General features: G+C 37.6%; 1 protein-coding gene across 6 annotated transcripts in view; it reads left to right on the forward strand.

The window, feature by feature from the left end:
- The window catches only part of RUFY3 (RUN and FYVE domain containing 3), a 78,262-nt gene that overhangs the window by 38,865 nt on the left and 18,672 nt on the right, over positions 1-20,725 (forward strand). For all 6 annotated transcript variants that reach the window (XM_032400502.1, XM_032400505.1, XM_032400503.1 and 3 more), the window contains 8 exons: positions 9,812-9,985; positions 10,734-10,851; positions 11,705-11,806; positions 13,277-13,400; positions 14,835-14,896; positions 16,117-16,182; positions 17,629-17,698; positions 20,566-20,658. In XM_032400502.1, coding sequence (XP_032256393.1) covers positions 9,812-9,985; positions 10,734-10,851; positions 11,705-11,806; positions 13,277-13,400; positions 14,835-14,896; positions 16,117-16,182; positions 17,629-17,698; positions 20,566-20,658 — 809 coding nt within the window. The remainder of the gene's footprint in view (positions 1-9,811; positions 9,986-10,733; positions 10,852-11,704; positions 11,807-13,276; positions 13,401-14,834; positions 14,897-16,116; positions 16,183-17,628; positions 17,699-20,565; positions 20,659-20,725) is intronic.

A 20,725-nucleotide genomic window follows, 5' to 3' on the forward strand; every position in this document is an offset into this window, starting at 1 on the left:
CTTCCCCTGTGGTCCTCCGCTCTATTCCTTATGTTCCACATATTAGTGAAACCATATGATAATTGTCTTTCTCTGATTGACTTATTTCACTTAGCATAATCCCCTCCAGTTCCATCCATGTTGATGTAAATGGTGGGTATTCAGCCTTTCTGATGGCTGAATAATATTCCGTTGTATATATGAACCACATCTTTATCCATTCATCTGTTGAAGGGTATCTCAGGTCCTTCCACAGTTTGGCTGTTGTGGCCATTTTTTAATTATTAATTTTTTATACCGCCGTTATCCTCATTTTATTTCCAACTTTTTATTTAAATTCCAGTTAATTAATATAGAGTGTAATACTAGTTTCAGATGAAGAATTTAGTGATTCATCACTTAGTACAACACCCAGTGCTCATCACAACAAGTGCACTTCTTAATAACCCATCACTAATTTAACCCATCCCCTGCCCTCCTCCCCTCCAGTAAGTCTCTAGTTTTTTTATACAACAGCTTTATTGAGATATAATTCACATACTATAAGAGTCACCACTTTACACTGTACAGTTCACTGGTTGTTAGTATTTACACAATTGTGCATGCATCACCACTACCTAATCCCAGAATATTTTCATCACTCTAAAGAAACCCATTGACTCCCTATTCCCTCTTCTCCCCAGGTTCTGGCAACTACTAATCTACTTTCTGTTTTTATAGATTTGCCTGTTCTGGACATTTCGTTTAAACAAAGTCATTAAATACGAGCCCTTTGTGCCTGGCTTCTTTCATTCGGCATAATGTTTTCAAGGTTCATGCATAATATGGCATGTATCAGTACTTCATTCCTTTTTATTGCTGAACAGTATTTCATCGTACATACCACATTTTATTTATCCACTCGTCAATTGATGGACATTTGGGCCATTTCCACTTTTAGGCTATTATGAGTGAAGTTGTTATGAACATTCATGTACAAATTTTATATGGACATGTGTTTTCACTTCTTTTGGGTATATACCTAATTGGCTATAATACCTAAGAGTGGAATTGGCTAGGTCATATTGGTGACTGTGATTTAACCTTTTGAGGAACTGCCAGGCTGTTTTCCAAAGCTGTTGCACCATTTTACATTCCTGCCAAAGATGCACAGGGTTCTCCACATTCTTGTCAACACTTGTTATTTTCCTTTTTAAAATTTTTTTAAAAATTATATCCATATTTATGAATGTGGAGTGGTATCTCATTTGCACTTCCCTAATGAGCATTTTTTCATGTACTTACTAGCCATTTGTATATCTTCTCTGAAGAAATGTCTATTCAAATCCTTTGCCCATTCTTTTTTACTAGGTTATTTTTCTTTTATTGAATTGTAAGAATTCTTTGTATATTCCAGATACTGGATGTGATCTGTAGATTTTTTTCTCCCATTCCATGGGCTGTCTTTTCATTTTCTTTTTTTAAAGATTTTATTTATTTATTTGACAGAGAGAGAGAGACAGTGAGAGAGGGAACACAGCAGTGGGAGTGGGAGAGGGAGAAGCAGGCTTCCCGCGGAGCAGGGAGCCCGATGCGGGGCTCCATCCCAGGATCCTGGGATCACGACCTGAGCCGAAGGCAGATGCTTAGCGACTGAGCCACCCAGGCGCCCCTGTCTTTTCATTTTCTTAATGATGTCCTTTGAAGTACAAATGTTTTTAATTTTGATAAAATCCAGTTTAATTTTTTTTATTGTTTTTTATTTTTTTAATCCAGTTTATTTTTTTCTGTTGCTTGTGCTTGTGGTGTCATCTGAAAAAACCATTTAGTCATGTTCTATAATCCTTCTTATATGTTGTTAGATTTAGTTTGCATCTGTATTCATAAGAGGTATTTATTGATCTATAGTTTTTTATATCTTTGTCTGATTTTGGTCTCAAGGTAATATTGGTCTCATAGAGTAAGTTGGGAAATGTTCCCTCTTCTATTTTTTGGAATTGTTTGGGAAGGATTGTTTTAATTCTTTTTTCTTATGTAGATTTCAATAGTAAAGCCATCTGGTCTGGCTTCTTCCTTGTGGGATGTTTTTTTTAATTACAAATTCAGTATCTTTACTTGTTAATAGATTTCTGTTTCTCAAGTTAGTTTTGGTAATTTGTATCTTTCTTAGAAATTGTTCATTTTAGGGGCGCCTGGGTGGCTCAGTCGTTAAGCGTCTGCCTTCAGCTCAGGTCATGATCCCAGGGTCCTGGGATCGAGCCCCGCATCAGGCTCCCTGCTCGGCGGGAAGCCTGCTTCTCCCTCTCCCACTCCCCCGCTTGTGTTCCTGCTCTCACTAACTCTCTCTCTGTGTCAAATAAATAAATAAAATCTTTAAAAAAAAAAAAAAGAAAGAAAGAAATTGTTCATTTTATCTAGGTTGTCTCATATTTGGGCATATAATTGCCAATTAAATAATAGTATTGCCTTATAATCCTTTTTGTTTCTGTAAGGTCAATAATGATGTCGTCTCTTCATTCCTGATCTTAGCTGTTTGAGTCTTCTTTTTCTATTGGTCACTCAAGCTAAAATGTTTGGCAATGTTGTTGATCTTTTCAAAGAACCAACTTTGGGTTTCATTGATTTTTCTCAGTACTTTAATGTGCTATTTATTTCTGTTCTTATCTTTATTACTCCTTCCTCCTGGGGCTTTCCACTGATGGATGTATGTATTGGTTGCCCTTGAGGAAGCTGTCTGTGAAATCATGGCATTCTGATACGCTGGAGCTAGAAGAGTCATCTAGGTCAGTGTTTCTCAAACTTTTAGTGCACATACAGATTACCCTGGGGTCTGGTTAAGGCGTGGAACCCTAATTCAGTGGTACCATTGGAGCCTAAGTTTTCCCATTTCCAAAAGCCTCCAGGTGATGCCTGTGCTGAGGCCAGGAACACATGTTCAGTGGCAAGGATCTAGTTCATTTGGTATCAGAGTCATTTGTGGGGTTTTCTAAACCATGTTGTCTCTCTATTCCAGGGATAATAATATGCGCGCCCCCACCCCTTGAGAATTGGTGCTGCAGTGAGTCATTGTGATTGATATGGGTGTGTGTTGTTTCCGTCAGCTAAAAGAATTACTGAACAGGCTTAACCTTCTCATTTGACAGATGAGGAAATTGAGGCCCCAGAGAAATAAGACTCCTTGCCTAGTGTCATATAAGTTAATTGGTGCAGATAGGTGACTAATATCAAAAAGATTAAGATTAGTGGGTGGATATAATCTTTCTGATGATAAAGCTTGATTTTAGCAAAGTACATCTTTGATTATGCTATCACCGAGGAAAGGTAGTAATGAGGATAAATGAATTTGTTGTTAAATTTTTGTGACTTCATTAAGATTTCAACCCAGAGAAAATGTTACTTAAGTGAATTTCCTCTTTGGTACTCTTGAGTAGACATTTATATGATATTTGGAATGGCATTAAGGAGAATAGATAGATATGGACATGGATATATAGATAATCTAAGGGTCCTAAGACTCTGTTGATTATTTTTATTTTTATTTTTGTAAAGATTTCATTTTTAAGTAATCTCTACATCCAGCATGGGGCTCGAGCTTACAACCCTGAGATCAAGTAGTCACATGTTCTACTGACTGAGGCAGGCTCCCCATCTATTGATTATTTTCAAATGAGAATTGAGTAAAAAGTCCATGATTCTCTTGCACAAATAAGTGTCATTAGTCTAGTTAAATGTTGTTTTATTACAAGATCTTTTTAGTGCTATCAGTAATTTCTTCCACTATCAAGGACAACTCATTTTACACCCAGTTTTATACTCTAAGAAATATTACAGAAAAAATTCAAAATAGATTTATTTAGGAATTATTGGTCTTCAGACATTCTTTCTGTTAATTTGTCATTTTTAATCTCATATTAATGTTCTTAGGTATCTTTAGAAGAACTCTATATGACAACTTTTGTTTCTCATATAGGATAAATTTTTCATGTGTCAGATAACCAGGAAGTTCTAAAGAGTAACTGCTTGTGCATACGAATTACTCCCACCTTAAGAAAAATTGGGCACAGTATAGCAATATTAACATATGTTAAGTATAACTTAACTTTTCTTCAATTATTCATAAAACATTTCAAGATTTCTCTGTATGAATTTTAGTCATTGCGCTAGAGAGATAAAATGGGGTCTTGGTCAGATGATGGGTTTGCAGAATGGTTTGACTCAGTGTCATTCTTAGCTATATGACTTTGGGTTCACTTTTGTCATCACGGTTAACTAAATGAGCCTCATTACTCTGTAAAGTTCATTAAGATTTCCTTATATGGAAATTAGCAGTCTTGAAGAGCTCTAATGAAGATCTACGTGTTCTTGAAAGCACTCTGGTTTGAAAATCAGTTCATACAGTTATTATTGTAACTGGAGTCATTTTCGTACAGTTTCTTCAGTCCACTGCTCCTGCTGCCTTCCCCACCAAGGTGCTTTGTGTCACCACCTGTCTGTTCACCAAAACTAGAAACATAGAAGTTACTCTCCCTCACCTCGAAGTGGGCATCAGGTCCTTAAATCCGGGCACTCTGCCCCTAGCACGTCCCCCAAAGCTAATCCCCGCCTCTCCACACAGCACCGACCGCTCTAGTTCCACCCCTTTCTGTTTCTCCCCCCAGCTCTTGCATTAGACCCTTCCTTGCTCCGCAGCTTCGAGTGCATGCACCCTTCCAATCCGCCTTCCACACGGCTGTGGGAACGGCTTCTCTAAAATTCAAATCTGTGACCTACGCGTCTCATTAAAATCTTTCCTGACTTTAAGGTAAAATCCATACTCCTTAACCAAGATCCTTAGCAGTCTCTCCTTGACCTGTTTCCCTCATCTCTTCTCACAGCATTTACTCATATGCACCATAAGCTTCTGACATGTTTTCCATTTTATTTTTCTTAGTGGGCCAAGTTCTTTCATACTTAGGTGCCTTTGCCCGAGCTATTCCTTTCATCCTGCTCCCTTCCCAGCTCTACGCCTACCCCTCCTTGTCTGATGTCTTTTTGTCCTTGGAGACCGAACTCAAAAGTCTCATCCTGTGTTACTGAAATATATGGCACCTAATGATTTCTTTTTTTTTTTTAAGATTTATTTTATTTATTTTAGAAAGCGTGCGAGCGGGAGATGGGGCAGAGGGAGTAGGGAGAATCCCCGCTTAGTGCAGTGCCCCTCTCGGGGCTCAATGCCAGCACCCTGAGATCATGACCTGAGTCAAAATCGAGAGTCGGCCACTTAACCGACTGAGCTTCCCAGGTGCCCCCCTAATGATATCTGTTATTAATTTTGTACTCTGCTACCTCTATGAATTACTGTATTTTTGTACAAATTTTGTTCGTTTGATTTTCTGGGTATAAAATCAGATCGTGTGAGAGCAGTAATATTTGATCCACGCTTTCACAGGTTATATGCTTCTAATTTCTTTATCTTCTTTATTTGCATTCCTCCACAACCCTCAGTACAATGTTAAGTAATAGTCATGTTAATGGATATTTCTTAATTGCCTTAAAATGCTGCAGAGTGAATAAACATACTTTATAAGCTAAAAAAAAAAAAAAAAAGCCTTATCCTCTGAGAAGTTATATCCACATACCTGCCCTTTAAATATGAAGGGAAAGGGGGTGGGTCAGATAGCTTTCTTCTGTACATGTTCCTGTAATGTCCTGTGTATACTTTTGTTAGTGTTCTTATTGCAGTACATTTGCACTACTTCTCAAACTTTTCCACATCCAGTGGCAGAGGAGATTGTATCAGACTTACATATAGCCTGCCTGAAATTTTACATTAATATCACATCTAGTATCTTAGCCTTAAAAAATATATAAAATTTACATCTGATTCCATAGAAAAGGTATAGTTAACCTAATATAAAAACATTTTATTTGTCCTGGAATAAAATTGATCTTTGTCAAAGATGATAATGTTTATTGTGAAATTTCAAGTTTTCTCTGTAAGCTGTCCTGTTTTGTTCTTCAGACATCTGTGTAACCCAAGTTTGATAAATAGTAAGCACTTTGATGTCAGGAACTAGGTCTTTTATCTCTGGAGTCCCAGCATTAAACATAGTATCTAATACCTAGTAGATGTTCACTATTTATTTAAAAAAAAAAAATGAATGAATGAACAAAAGTTCAGTTTGGGAATAATAGTGTTAAATGTTAGCATTGTTAAACATTTTAGATATTTTTCTCATAGAAAAAATATGACTAATGACACTGTGAAAGTCATGCATTTTTAAAAATCATTTTCTGGCCTATACAATGTAACAAAACTTTAAAAAGAAACCGTCTATAGGGGTGCCTGGGTGGCTCAGTCGGTTAAGCGTCTACCTTTGGCTCAGGTCATGATCCCAGGGTCCTGGAATCAAGCCCCACATCGGGCTCCCTGCTCAGTGGGGAGTCTGCTTCTTCCTCCCCACTTGCCCTGCTTGTGCTCTCTCTCTCTATCAAATAAATAAACAGAATCTTAAAAACAAGTTTTTATAGTTAAAAGTATAAAATATACAGGAAAGATCACATTGTAAGTGTTCAGTGCAATGAATTTTCACACACTCAACAGTTTCACATAACTAACACCCATATAAAAAAAACAGAACTTCACCTGCCCCTCAGAACTCCTTCCATGCTCTCATTGTGTCACTGAAACCCTTTTTATCAGCATATATTTGTTCTGCAAAATCATTTTATACTTGAGTGTGATTTAAGACAAGTAACAAACCGATTGAATAGAGTATTTGTTATTCCTATGACAAGTTAGTGATTTAGTGATCATTACTACTAGCCAACATTACAAAATGTAAAAAGTAATTAATTTTAAGTACTATTTTCAGTAGTTTGCTTTAGTACTAACTAGAAAAAATTAAAATTATTCGTAATGCCCATACACTTGTATACTATTCAACACAAAAATTTTGATAATAAGCATTAAGTAATAATCATTTTAGCTTTTGCATTAAATAATTAATGAGCAGTAAATTCTTTTGAGGTTTTTTTTTTTTTTTTAAGATTTTTTTTTAATTTATTTATTTGAGAGAGAGAGAATGAGAGAGAGCACATGAGAGGGGTTAGGGTCAGAGAGAGAAGCAGACTCCCCGCCGAGCAGGGAGCCCGATGCGGGACTCGATCCAGGGACTCCAGGATCATGACCTGAGCCGAAGGCAGTCGCTTAACCAACTGAGCCACCCAGGCGCCCTTCTTTTGAGGTTTTATGCCTAATTGTCAAATTACCCTGATTTTTGTTTGACCTTCTTTTATTTGTTTAGAGTAGTAATTCTCAATGGGGAGGGAGCCCGATTTTGTCTCCCAGGGGACAGGCATTTGGCAGTATCTGGAGACATTTTTGGTTGTCATAACTGGAGAGTGCTACTGACACCTAGTGGGTAAAGGTCTGGTTGCTGCTAAACTTAATTCACAGAACCGCCCCCCACAAAAAAGAATTATCTGGCCCAAAATGTCAATAGTACTGAAGTTGAGAGCAATATTTTCTAAAGAATGAGTGGGTTGTGTTTGATTTAGATCAAGTGGTCAACTTGTCAAGACCAGAACAAGCTCGCAAGATGACACTGAAATACACAAAAATCTACCTCCTAAGAAACAGCCACGAAAAACAACTTTATTAGATATTAATTTCCAACTTTGTTACTGGCATTTATGTTCACTCCAGTGTTTCTAAGACTTATTTATTTTAGAGAGAGAGAGAAAGTGCAAGTGAGCAGGGGGAGGGGCAGAGGGAGAGAGAGAATCTTAAGCAGACTCTGCGCTGAGCGTAGAGCTTGAGGCAGGGCTCAGTCTCACGACCCTGAGATCATGGTCTGAACAGAAATCAAGAGTTGGACACTTAACCGATTATGCCACTTGGGCACCCTGCACTCCAGTGTTTCTAACCTTCCATAATCACTGGAAGAAACGAATGGCACAGAGGTGTGTGAGTACGCATGAATGTTTGTGGAGAGCAACTAGATTCTCTATTTAACGCCTCCCAACAGATGGCAAGAAGATGTTATTAGAGAGCTGGATTTGAGACTTTTGCCAGAAGTGGTGATAGATTTATACTTCTACATTGTCTCATCTCATTCTTATAATCATTAGCAAATTGTTCATGACATCTGTTTGGGGTCTGGTGAATAAACTACACAGAAAGATGAACTAATGCCTAGGGAAATTAAAGTCCTAATACCTTGTACATTATTAGTATGGTGCTATAACCTGTTTGAACTAATCTAAAAATATAAAATATTGCTCTAAAAGTATTAGAGAACACAACAAACCAAGATTTATATAGTTGGAATTATAAATCTACAAGTCTGTAAACTTAATGAAAATTAGCTTAGAATTTGGCATTTGATTCTACTTATTTAACTGTGAAAGCAGATACAAATGAAAACATTACATGAAGAAAATTAAGGCCAATTTGAATAAAATAATCTCTGTTTTATGTTGTAGCTTTTTTATATTATGGGAGTATGGATTTTATTAGTATTTTTTTGTTATCCTAAGAAGAAGTAAAATAGTTCATAGATGTCTAGGCCTTTTCCAGTCTTTTTTTTTTTTTAAGATTTATTTGTCAGAGAGAGAGAGAGAGCACAAGCAGGGGGAGGGGCAGGCAGAGGGAGAAGCAGGCTCCCCACTGAGCAAGGAGCCTGATGCGGGACTCAATCCCAGGGTCCTGGGATCATGACCTGAGCTGAAGGCAGCCATTTAACCGATTGAGCCACCCAGGCGTCCCGCCTTTTCCAGTTTTTAAAGAATATGATATATTTGATGTTTGAGAGGATGCATTAGCTTTCATGTCAGATCTAGGTCCAAATTCTGCCATTTATGAACTCTTCGGCCTTGGATCTGAAAACTCTACTGGCCTGCTTTACCGCTGTAAAAGAAGGGACAATACTTAATGATAGAGTCACAAGAATTAAATAAGATAGTAAAAGATTGGCCAACAGGAGGGAAGGATAAATATTATTTGGAGTCATTGGTTCATTTGTGAGTGGATTATAGTGGTCAAGAGCATAGGTTTTGGAGTCAGTGAACCAGGGTTTAGACTCTGCCTTTGTTGTCTCTTCCTGCCGATAAGGAGGGATTGAAATCGTAACTGCCAGAAGCAGCCCACACAGTCCCTGGCACAGGGTAGGCACCAGCAAGTGGAAGTCGTGAGTGCCTGGAATGTTCTGAGTTCTGTCAGATAAAATGTGGTACTTAGTCCCTTAAGAAGTTTATCACACTGCATGCTGAGTCTTAAAAATTGGGGAGCTAATACTGTTAATTATTTTTAGTTTACTTAATAATGCTTAGTTTAAATAATGGTAATTAGCATAAGTAGTAATACTAATAATGTGAATAGTATATTTGGAACAAAGTTTAAGTACTTTTGTTTTCCTACCTTGGCTGTAATTTTCAGAGCGCTTCACAAAGTGTGGAGAATGAGGGGGCAGGGCCAGAGAGGAATCACGGAGACCAGTGTGAATGCTGTGCAGTAGTGGGCTATGATGAGCCCCAAGTTAGGGTGGTGGCAGGGGTGGTGGCGAGAACATTAAGACTGTACTCAAGGCTTGAAATTTGATAAAATAAGCAGCTTCACTGTTGCACCAAGAATATTCCTAAGGGAAATTGGCATCTTTTTTTTTTTTTTTTTTTAACAGCGAGTACTTGGCAGAGAATATAAAACCTAACAATATAGTTTGGTGCCACTGTCTTCATTCTTAGCAAGATACCAACAGCCCTACCAAGCATTGCTTTTGCACCTTCGATGCTAATGTCAACACAGTGATATGCTGAATTTGTAAATGTGCTGTTTCTGGTAACCATGGTCCGTCCTCTCCCTCTTTGACTGTAGATCCTAATTATCTCATGGCTAACGAACGCATGAACCTGATGAACATGGCCAAGCTGAGTATCAAGGGCTTGATTGAATCTGCTCTGAACCTGGGGAGAACTCTGGACTCAGACTACGCACCCCTCCAGCAGTTCTTCGTGGTGATGGAGCACTGCCTGAAACATGGCTTGAAGGGTAGGCCATGGCCTCAGGATGCAGATGTGCACGCAGCTGTATTCTGGCAATACATGCTCAAGAGGAAAAGCGGTCTTTATGGAGCCAAAGAATAAGAGGCTTGAATTAGTAATACTAACCTATTGGAATGCCCCCTATATGGACACAGGGATGTGGTTGAATTAAAGGGCATACAGGGCTTACAAAACACTGGTTACTAAATGCTAGAGCTGGAACAGACATTACTGTCTAATACGGCCCTTCTGTTTGACAGGTGGAAACAGGCCTAGAATGGGAGGTAGCTTGCCCAAGGTCACACAGTGGACTCTTGCTTTTGTGCTCTTCCACTTAACCATAAGCTTTTGAGGGCAGGACCTGGTCTTGTTCTCCTTGCTTCCTATCCTTCTCCCTCCCCAGTATCTAATAGCCTGTTTCTGGATTACGTATTCTTTTCCTTTGGACTATTTTCCTCACTAATGCCATGCAGCTTTAAGTACGGTATTCTTAAAATGTTTTATTATATCAAAAAGCTAGTTATAAGTTCTTCCTGAAAGAGGAAGGACTGAGTCTTGGGAGATTTTTGATTGTCACAAAATGTTACCTGTTCTGAAAGCATGAATAGTTTTAGAACTGTCTGATAATTTAGGTCTAGTTCCCTGAGAAAAAGGAATGAACAGATAAGAGAGAAGTGTGTATATGTGTTTATGTTTTGAGGGCATGTTTATGTTGTAAAGAATATTGAAATACTGTTTTGTTTTTATCACCTTAGCTAAGAAAACTTTCCTTGGACAAAACAAATCCTTCTGGGGGCCTCTAGAATTGGTAGAAAAGCTTGTTCCAGAAGCTGCAGAGATAACAGCAAGTGTTAAAGATCTTCCAGGACTTAAGTAAGTTTAAGGTTGAATTCTGTTAGGAAAACATTCTTACTAATTATCTCCTTGAAGACTAAAGATAATGATGACCATAATAATTTATTTCATAACAATCCAAAAAGAATACTCTATTTATGAATCGGCACTGTTGTGAGAGAACTGCTAATATAGAATATTAAGAGAAGCGTGCCTGTGAGGGATAATTGTTCTTAATTTTAAAGAGGTTATATTCATATTAAAAGACCAAACATTTTCTTATTTTTTAAAGCACTTGTGGGAATCAGTTCAAGTCTCAAAAAATTAGATCTAAGGAGGGACCGTGCTAGACATGACTGAGAAAAAGAATGTGTTCAATGCAGTTTGAGAGCCAAGATTAAAACAGTTGTCAAGTGAACCTCAGCAACAGACACCAGGAACCTGCCTCAGACCTGGAAAAAGCGTAGTAACCATCTTCCCAAATTAGACTCGTTTAACTTTAATCAGATAGAGGCCTAAATGGACTGTGTCCACATTATTAGTATTTGGGTGCTTACATGATCCACACTAAGTCTGAGGATTTACCAATGCTAATGTGATGGAACATTTTCAGTTGGGCCTCCCAGAGGTTTTGTCTTCAAATCGTAGTCTCATTCAGTAATTAATTCTTCACAAGAGCACTTGTTCCAAACCCACCCCTCCCAGACCCACGAGCCCCTTCATCCCACCAGCCCACACAGAATTCCTCACATAGGAATGAGGTGGAGGAGGTTGTAAGGAGCACCTCAGTGTGCATGTTATACTGGGGACTATTAGCAAGAGTAAGTGAATCTGTCCCACAGTGGCCCCCAGCTCTGCTACTTTGAGTTGTTTGGTTCCTGTGTTTCTGTAGGACACCAGTAGGCAGAGGAAGAGCCTGGCTTCGCTTGGCATTAATGCAAAAGAAACTCTCAGAATATATGAAAGCTTTGATCAATAAGAAGGAACTTCTCAGGTATGAACATCTTGTTAAACTTTGTTCTTTTCTTGCTATGTTCTACATTGTATGAGGTTGAATCAGAAATTTGCCATTTTCGCAGATGAAAAGCAGTTGATTCGTGGCAATTTCATGTAGTTCAACTTAATACCTTCTCCCACACCTCACACACACCTATTCAAGAATAGATGTTTATTTGTTACATATGTTTAGTCTGTCACTGTGGCATATACACAGGGCAGGCCAAAATGTAATACCCCCAAAAAACAGGAAAGGCTTTTGACACCTTAGCATGTATCCAGACCCAGTAAGACAGGAAGTTGACATGTAACATGAAATTTAAAAACAACATACACAAAAAACTTTCCAGGTGGATTATAGATACAAACGGGAAAGAGAAAACAGTCAAACTTTTAGAAAAAAATAAAAGGTAGACAAAAATTTCTTAAACAAGACATAAGAAGCTCTACCCCTAAAGGAAAAAATGGATACATTGGTCTACATTAAAATGAAGAACTTCATTCATCAAGAAACAAGGTTAAAAGGCAACCTGTAGAGTAAAAGGAGATATTTATAATATATATATTCAACAAATGATGCATATTCAGGGTATGTGAAGAACTCCTTCAGTCCAGTAAGAAAAAGACAAGTAAATGTAAAAATGAGTTAAGGATTTGAATAGGCATTTCACAAGAGAAAATCAAAATGGCTAGTAAACATAAAAAAGAGGGGCTCCTGGCTGGCTCAGTCAGTAGAGCATGAGACTCTTGATCTCCCAGTCCTGACTTCAGTCCCACATTGGATGTAGAGCTTACTTTATAAATATATATAGGGGTGCCTGGGTGCCTCAGTTGGTTAAGTTGTTGGTTTTGGCTCAGGTCATGATCTCAGGGTTGTGGGCTGGAGTCCCACCTCAGCTCCACGCTCAGCAGGGAGTCTGCTTGAGGATTTCCTCCCTCTGCCCCTCTCCTCACTCATAAGCATACATTTTCTCTCTCTCTCAAATAAGTAAATACATCTTTAAATTATATATATATATATACACACACATAAATATGTACGTAGATTCACTAGCTGCCATGTAAATATGAATTAGAATAACAGTGTGGTACCACTACACACCCACCTATAAATAAAGCAGATCTGAGGCAAATTTTGAAAAACAAACCAATTTTTTAAAGACGCTTTAAGATTGAAAAATTATCCCTTGCATCTCAGATACAAATATGTGGGAAAAGCATAAGTAATCACTTCAGTGAAAATACCATTCTGGTCACTTTTCTTTCAGCTGGACTATTATCTAGAGTCTATTCATGTACTTATTATCTAAAATAAACTATCCAAGCCATCCTTTTTTTTTTTTAACTTTTTTGCTATTATCATAGTACCCATATTCAACTATGAGGCCAGCATTTTCTGCTTGTCTCAAGATTACATCATTGGATTCTTGAGGTTTTATTATTGGCATTCCGTGAATTTCTCTTACAGCGAATTCTATGAACCCAATGCCCTCATGATGGAAGAAGAAGGAGCCATAATCGCTGGTCTCTTGGTGGGTCTGAATGTCATTGATGCCAATTTCTGTATGAAAGGAGAAGACTTGGACTCTCAGGTATGCAAAAGATGCTCAGTTACCAAGTGGGTCACTCTGAGTTCTATTATCTCAGAATTTGGATGGATCAGATTATACCAACCAAATTAAGGGAAATTCTGTGAGTCATAAATGGGATTTTTAAATTTTTGATGTGAATATAAACAATTTCTTTGTTTTTCCTTCTAACTTGACTCATTTATGTATTATGAATGTTTTTCAAATTCTTATCTTGACTGTAATCCCTGTTTAAAATATTTCGTACAGACTGGGGCGCCTGGGTGGCTCAGTCGGTTAAGCATCTACCTTCGGCTCAGGTCATGATCCCAGGGTCCTGGTCAAGCCCCACATCGGGCTCCCTGCTCAACAGGAAGCCTGCTTCTCCCTCTCCCACTCCCCCTGCTTGTGTTCCCTCTCTCGCTGTCTCTCTCTCTGTCAAATAAATAAATAAAATCTTTAAAAAATAATAAAATAAAAATAAAATATTTTGTACAGACTAAAATACACACACACAAGCTAAAATATATACACGGCCATGGTAGTTACAAATACAGACTGAAGCCAAACTGTTTAGGTTCAAATTCTGCTTCTTTATTTTTTAGCTGAATAAATTTTGTAGTTAGTTTCTTGATGCTTCACATTTCTTAGCTGTAATACAGGGACAAAAAAAGGATATCTCTATTTCATAGATTTATAGTGTGGAATAAAAGAGTTAGTACATGTGATGCACCTTGTGCAGAGCCTGGAACATAATTAATTGCTCAATAAATAAAGCTTTCACTTTCACACTGCTTCTTTCTCACCCGTTCTCTATGAAATTCTACAGCAAATTTCTGTTACTTTTTACTCTGAGAAAATGGGAAGGGAAGTAGGATATTTTGACCTGGATTTTAAAGAAGAAATAAGCTGAATAATAAAAGCAGTCCTGAAAAATTTAGACATAGTGCATCAATGAGAATTTGGAAGAATAAATACCAAAATGTTACAGTGGTGGTTGGGACTATAGGTATTTTGTATTACTTCCTTTTACTTATTTGTATTTTCTGAAACTTTTTAAGGAAATGTGCGTTCTTTTTGTAATTAGAATTTTTAAAACATTATTCCTAAAAGTGAATAGGGTTCAGTAGCAGAATACTTGAGAGAAACAAAAGAGAAAGAAACTTTAAGCCTTAAATTTATAGTAAGCGTTCTATTGACTTTCTTAGAGTCTTGTGTTGACTTGCATGACCTGGTCTTCTGGTCCTGTTGCCTTAATCTCGATTCTTTACTTACTTTCAACCCCTTTTCAAGTTCTTGATTACATTACGTTTTCATCAAAATTTCAAATAATGGCTATGACTTTATTTGTCATTTATTTGTTATTTAGAATGTTTAGAATGCCCAGAAAGAGACATAATATTATGCCTTGGAAAAAGTATCTAATTTTATATTAAATTCTGAAAATTCTCTCTGTAGGTTGGAGTTATAGATTTTTCAATGTATCTCAAGGATGGGAACAGCAGTAAAGGTAGTGAAGGGTATGTACAGAGAAAATCAAGTTTCTTTTTTCTTTAATGTTCTTTGATAGCATTTAAAGTTTACAACAGTAGTGCTTTAACAGACTTGCTGAAAGAATTTCTGGTGATAATAGTTTCAATAGAGTCTTGTCAAAAAGAGCTGACTCTTGTGCCTCCTAAACCCTAAAAGAGGTTGTAGTTAAGTGATTTTCCTACTGTGTGGTTCAGTGGCTAACAAAGTAAAGGGGCTTATAAAGGAATTCAGTGCTCCATCTCTTGAAGTAGTGTTTGAAAACATGGTCTTCTTGATCAGGAGGATTGCCCTCTCGGTTTTGTTAGAATGTGAAATATGAAACATGCATTATGGACTTATGCGAAATGTTGACATTAGGAGTAACAGAGTGAGGAGTATATGGGAACTCTGCATTACTGTTTTAAGTCTTGTAAATCTAAAATCATTTCAAAAAAGTTTTTAAAATATCCATATGGTCCTTAGAAATTAAATACCAGAAGAGTACTACCTAATACCCTTTATAAATTTAGCAGTTGAAAGCACAATTAATCTGAAGTTCTTAACTTTGGACATTGAGCCAAGACTATATCGTTTTTTCTTTAAGTGTAGTGCTAGAGGTATGTGGCCTTGATTTGACTTTAATTGAAAAGTCTGGCTTTTTAACTTGCCTGTTACAAATTAGCTGGTTCCAGAAGTGAACCTCCTGTTTCCCCTCTTTATTTTCTCACATAACAATAAACACTTGATCTTTATGAAAGCTTTTTATACCAATCACTTTGAAATAAAATTAACATTGAAAGGCAAAATTATAGCCTTTGGGAAGAACTATTATTATACCAAAATCAGTTTAATTCAATTCCTATGACAAATGGAAAATTGTTGTTAGAAGTAGTACCGGCAAAGCTAAAAAGGCTATCAATTGTGAGAAGAAAATTTTTATTTTTTTAAATGCCTCTGATAGAATGTAATGTTATACCTATAACCTAAGTTATTAAGGTATGTAAGCTATAATAAAGGCTTTTTAATGTGGGAATTTTTTGTTTTATTTTTAAGTATCTGAGTCTTTCTTCTTGGAGGCATTATACATCAGGTCTATCTTTTGATTCAGTGTATCTGTGCTACGGTTTTTCTTTCTATGTTATATGAAAAGATTGGGGAAGGGAGGATCTTGGTACTTCTAATGTTACTTATTTTATTTCTATTCCCCCCCCACCCCACCCCACCCCAGAGATGGCCAGATTACTGCAATTCTGGATCAGAAGAACTATGTAGAAGAACTCAACAGACATCTAAAGTAAAGAATGAATAAATACTTTTACTTTCCTGGGGATTTTGTTGTGAAGGAAAGGAAGAGTAAATTGATGAGCCATGAGGATAAATTCAGGCGATACTCAACAAAAATACATAGAATTCCTGCTTGCCAAGCACTGAGCTAGGCACTAAATTAAATGTCATTTAACTATTTAGGTGACCTTTAGTGAAAGGCAGTATAAGATTAGTAAGTAATTACAACTCTAGTGATTAAGTATATAAGAATTCTTAAACATGTGACATACGCAGTTGAAAGTGGCAGCCCTCTTGGTTCAGTAGATCCAACCACATATTTCAAGACCAGTTGTGGGCAAACCACTCATTGCCTTAGTACCTTTAGATTAGTTGTATCATGTTGGTCCGTTGCATTTTTCATTTATACATTGAATTGATAGTATTAACTTACCCTCTCTTCACCATCACTATCATTAATTTACCAAATACTCACTATTTTTCAGAACTGTCCAGAACATGAAACAGTCTATTGGTATTCTCAAGTACATTGATGTTCTTGTTATGCTAAAGACTGTCAAATAATTCTGAAAAATTAATACATCGATTATTATTTTTTTATAATTCTCTTATAAAGATAATTTAAGTAAGACCTATAATATGATTATACCAGTATCAGTATAAATTTTGAATAGTCTTGGGGCGCCTGGGTGGCTTAGTTGTTAAGCATCTGCCTTCAGCTCAGGTCATGATCCCAGAGTCCTGGGATCGAGCCCCATATCAGGCTCCTGCTCAGCGGGAAGCCTGCTTCTCCCTCTCCCACTCCCTCTACTCGTGTTCCCTGTCTCACTGTGTCTCTCTCTATCAAATAAATAAATAAAATCTTTAAATAAATAAATAAATAAATAAATACATTTTGAATAGCCTTGGTTTCAGCTAGAAAATTCAAGAACAATTGAAGTATATTTTCTCTGGGGACCAAGAACTAACAATGACTACAATGAATTATGGAGATGTTAGTCAAGCACATTTGATAGTGAAATAGAAACATGACAGTTACTGACTCTTTTCATGCCTCAGTTTCTTTATCTATATTTAGGGATACCTACTGCATAGGGTTGTTGAAAGGAGTAAATGAAATAATGCAAATAAAATAATTTAGAAAAGTGCTTGGTGTGTGGCAAGCACTTAATTCGGGTAGCTGATTATTACATATAAGTAAACTTTAAAGTTGACAGTGCAGTGGATCAGCTCTTTTATTTCATCCAACAAGTGCTTATTAAGTACAGAGTTCAGTGCCAAGGGTACAACAGGTAAGATCCACAGCCACTTGTGAACTGTCTTAGAGCCTGCAAGTCCACCATGAATTGTGGACATTAGACGATGGATGATACCTGTGATGGATGTTTACATGGGTAGTACAGGATGTTGTTCTGTTTTTCAAGAGAAACCATTATCTTTTTTCTTCTCGTTTTAGTGCTACAGTAAACAATCTTCAGGCAAAAGTGGATGCATTAGAAAAATCCAACACTAAACTGACAGAGGAGGTATGTGTTTTGGATATTCTTTGATTGACATACAGTTTAGTGTGCACTAGTGGAAGCAAATAGCTTGGTACTCATCACTTGTTCGTTCAACAGACATTTATTTCGGTACTGCTTATGTGCTAGAGCTGGACAAAGATTTCTGTGTGCAGTGGCTTATGTGTGCCAGACTGGCAAGCTCCCACCCTCACGGGCCTCATTTTCTCCTTGGGGAGGTAGGGTAGATGATTTAAAGAGCATTGTCGGGAGGCCAGCAATCCCTGACTGCATGTCATGCTGCTTACAAGTCATGTGCTTCTGAGTAAGTCACTTGACCACCAAGAGGCCCGGTGCCCTGCCTGGCAGTTGAGGGTGTTTATACTTCTCCTTTCAGCCTTATAGTTACTCTGAAGATCACAGAATATATATGTGAAAACCCTTAGGAAAGTCCCCAAAATAAGAATAAAAATTAACCTCGTGTTTTGCTTCTGTTTAGTAAAGAAATTTTTTAATTTGTCAGTGGCTAAGCCACATATTTTTTTTTTCAATAGCATTAGATGTTTCTATGAAAAATCTTAAGTAAAATTTTCCAGGTGGCAAAGACTTTGTTTATCTTATCTATATATATATATATTTTTTTTTTTCTAAGATTTTATTTATTTGACAGAGAGAGACACAGCGAGAGAGGGAACACAAGCAGGGGGAGTGGGAGAGGGAGAAGCAGGCTCCCCGCCAAGCAGGGAGCCCGATGCGGGGCTCGATCCCAGGATCCTGAGATCATGACCTGAGCCGAAGGCAGATGCTTAACGACTGAGCCACCCAGGCACCCCTATCTTATCTATATCTTAATCTATTTCTTATTATAACTATCCTCTTCTATACCATGGCATACATTTGGTTTAAATAAAACCAAGTTCAAGCACTAGTCAGGAAGATGCCTTTAAACAGTTTTCTTCAGAACATTTTCATTGCTATAACTTTAAAACACCTTCCTTACTACTAGCTCTGTGGGCTTCACTTTTGGATGTAGATTCTTAAATTATATTAAAACTTAATGGAAGGGCACCTGGGTGGCTCAGTTGGTGAAGCGTCTGCCTTCGGCTCAGGTCATGATCCCGGGGTCCTGGGATCGAGCCCCGCATTGGGCTCCCTGCTCGGCGGGGAGCCTGCTTCTCCCTCTCCCACTCCCCCTGCTTGTGCTCTCTCGCTCTCTTCTCTCTGTCAAATAAATAAATAAAATCTTTAAATTAAAAAAAAAAAGCTTAATGGAAATGATCCTTAGAATTTTACCCTACAAAGCTTTTGAAATACGCTGATTAGAAGTGTCGTAGTGTGAGTCGGCTGCTACTCTGTTGAGGCAACATGGCACCGCAGTGAAGCATGGGCTCTAGAGCTCGGCTCCCTGCCTTCATGTCCCAGCTCCGGCACTTGCTAACTTTCTCATCCTGGCCGATAACTTAAGCCTCTATTTGTTGGTTGTCTTCTCTGTAAACTGGGAATGATAAGAGTAACGTTTCTGCGGGAACTGAATGATAGTACGTAAGGACCTAGGCCCGTGCCTGACACACCATAAGCAGCCAGTAGATGTGGTCATTAGCTTTATTCCCTCCGTCACAGGACTTGTCCTCCTGATCTACATTTATTTTATTACCAATATTAATTTATTCATTCATGTACTTATTTTGCCAGTAACATTTATTTTCTTGAAACTTTGAATTTTTAGAGACAGGTAAGCCCTGTGTGTAGGCTTTATAAAGAACAGATAAGACAAATCAGATCTGTCTTTTCCCATTTCCATATATTTTGGATTTAAGAGGGCCAATAAAAAACAAAAATCAAAGCCCCTCTTTTCCTCTGCTGAATTCTGAACCAGTATGATAAAATGAGAAGAATTAAACAGATGAAGGTACATAAATGTCCACTTTATTACTGTAAAGCTGAATTAGAAGGCCCACTGGGATGGACAGCCATAGTTTCCTGATACTTTCTCTGATGTTAAGATCTTGGGAGAACCTGTTTGAGGATGTCTCTGGATCTAGAGGCCCACTTGTCCAAAGTTAACTTTTTTCTGCACTGTTAGGCCCGTGGAGCAGAGAGGGACATATGGACTCCAGACTTGCCTCTAGAAAGCATGCCTGAGCCCCGGCTCCTCTGTACTTAGGCACGAGAACAGGGACCAAGCAGAACCTGTGCCCAGTGCTCGTGAGGAGATCGTGTAAAGGGAGACTAGCCTGGCCGAGAGGAGCCTGCTGAGGGCCTTTCCTACGCTTACTCAGGCTCTTCCATGTTCTCTGTGGGAAATCAAGGTTAGCAGGTGCGGAAGAGGAAAAAGTATTTCCACTTTACTTTTCCCTCCTGTGGAATGCGGATATAAACATCGCCCCTGAGCAATATACTGCTAATAACATTACCTTACCTTTTCAGGCACTGAAATGACAAATCTCTTCAATACTTAATGGCATCTTTTAGAGTGAGAACTTTGAAGTTTCATTTCTTTACTCTTAAAAATCATCTATCAAAGGTCTTATGTAGGGTTTATGAGACCCAAGGCATGACATGACCTCTTCATTAAACATTTTAGAAATAGGTATTATAACTAAATATAAGTTACCCATGAGAACACCCTTGAGGTAAACAATCTTAAGTTAACATTTTGGTACTGAAAAAGAGTTTACACAAAAAGCAACAGTAGGAGATATTTTTTATTTTTATCCAATCTAGTTTAAAAATACTTTTCCTAATTTCTCATACAATAAGAACATTTTTATGTGGTTATAGATAACCTTCTTTCCTTCTAAGAATATTCAAGCCTGAAAATTATATCCTAGCAGATCATGAATTATCCTGCGCTAAAAAAAAGATTAAAAAATTTTTTTAATTTTTTTCAACAGCTTGCAGTTGCAAACAATAGGATTATTACCCTACAAGAAGAAATGGAACGAGTTAAAGAGGAAAGCTCCTACATATTGGAATCCAATCGGAAGGTTAACCTTACTGGATTTATAAAATATTCCTAGAGAGTGTGTTAACACATGAGCGGTGGGAGGGGGA

Source organism: Phoca vitulina, unplaced genomic scaffold (genome assembly GCF_004348235.1).
Source record: "Phoca vitulina isolate PV1807 unplaced genomic scaffold, GSC_HSeal_1.0 scaffold3, whole genome shotgun sequence".
Lineage (NCBI taxonomy): Eukaryota > Metazoa > Chordata > Mammalia > Carnivora > Phocidae > Phoca > Phoca vitulina.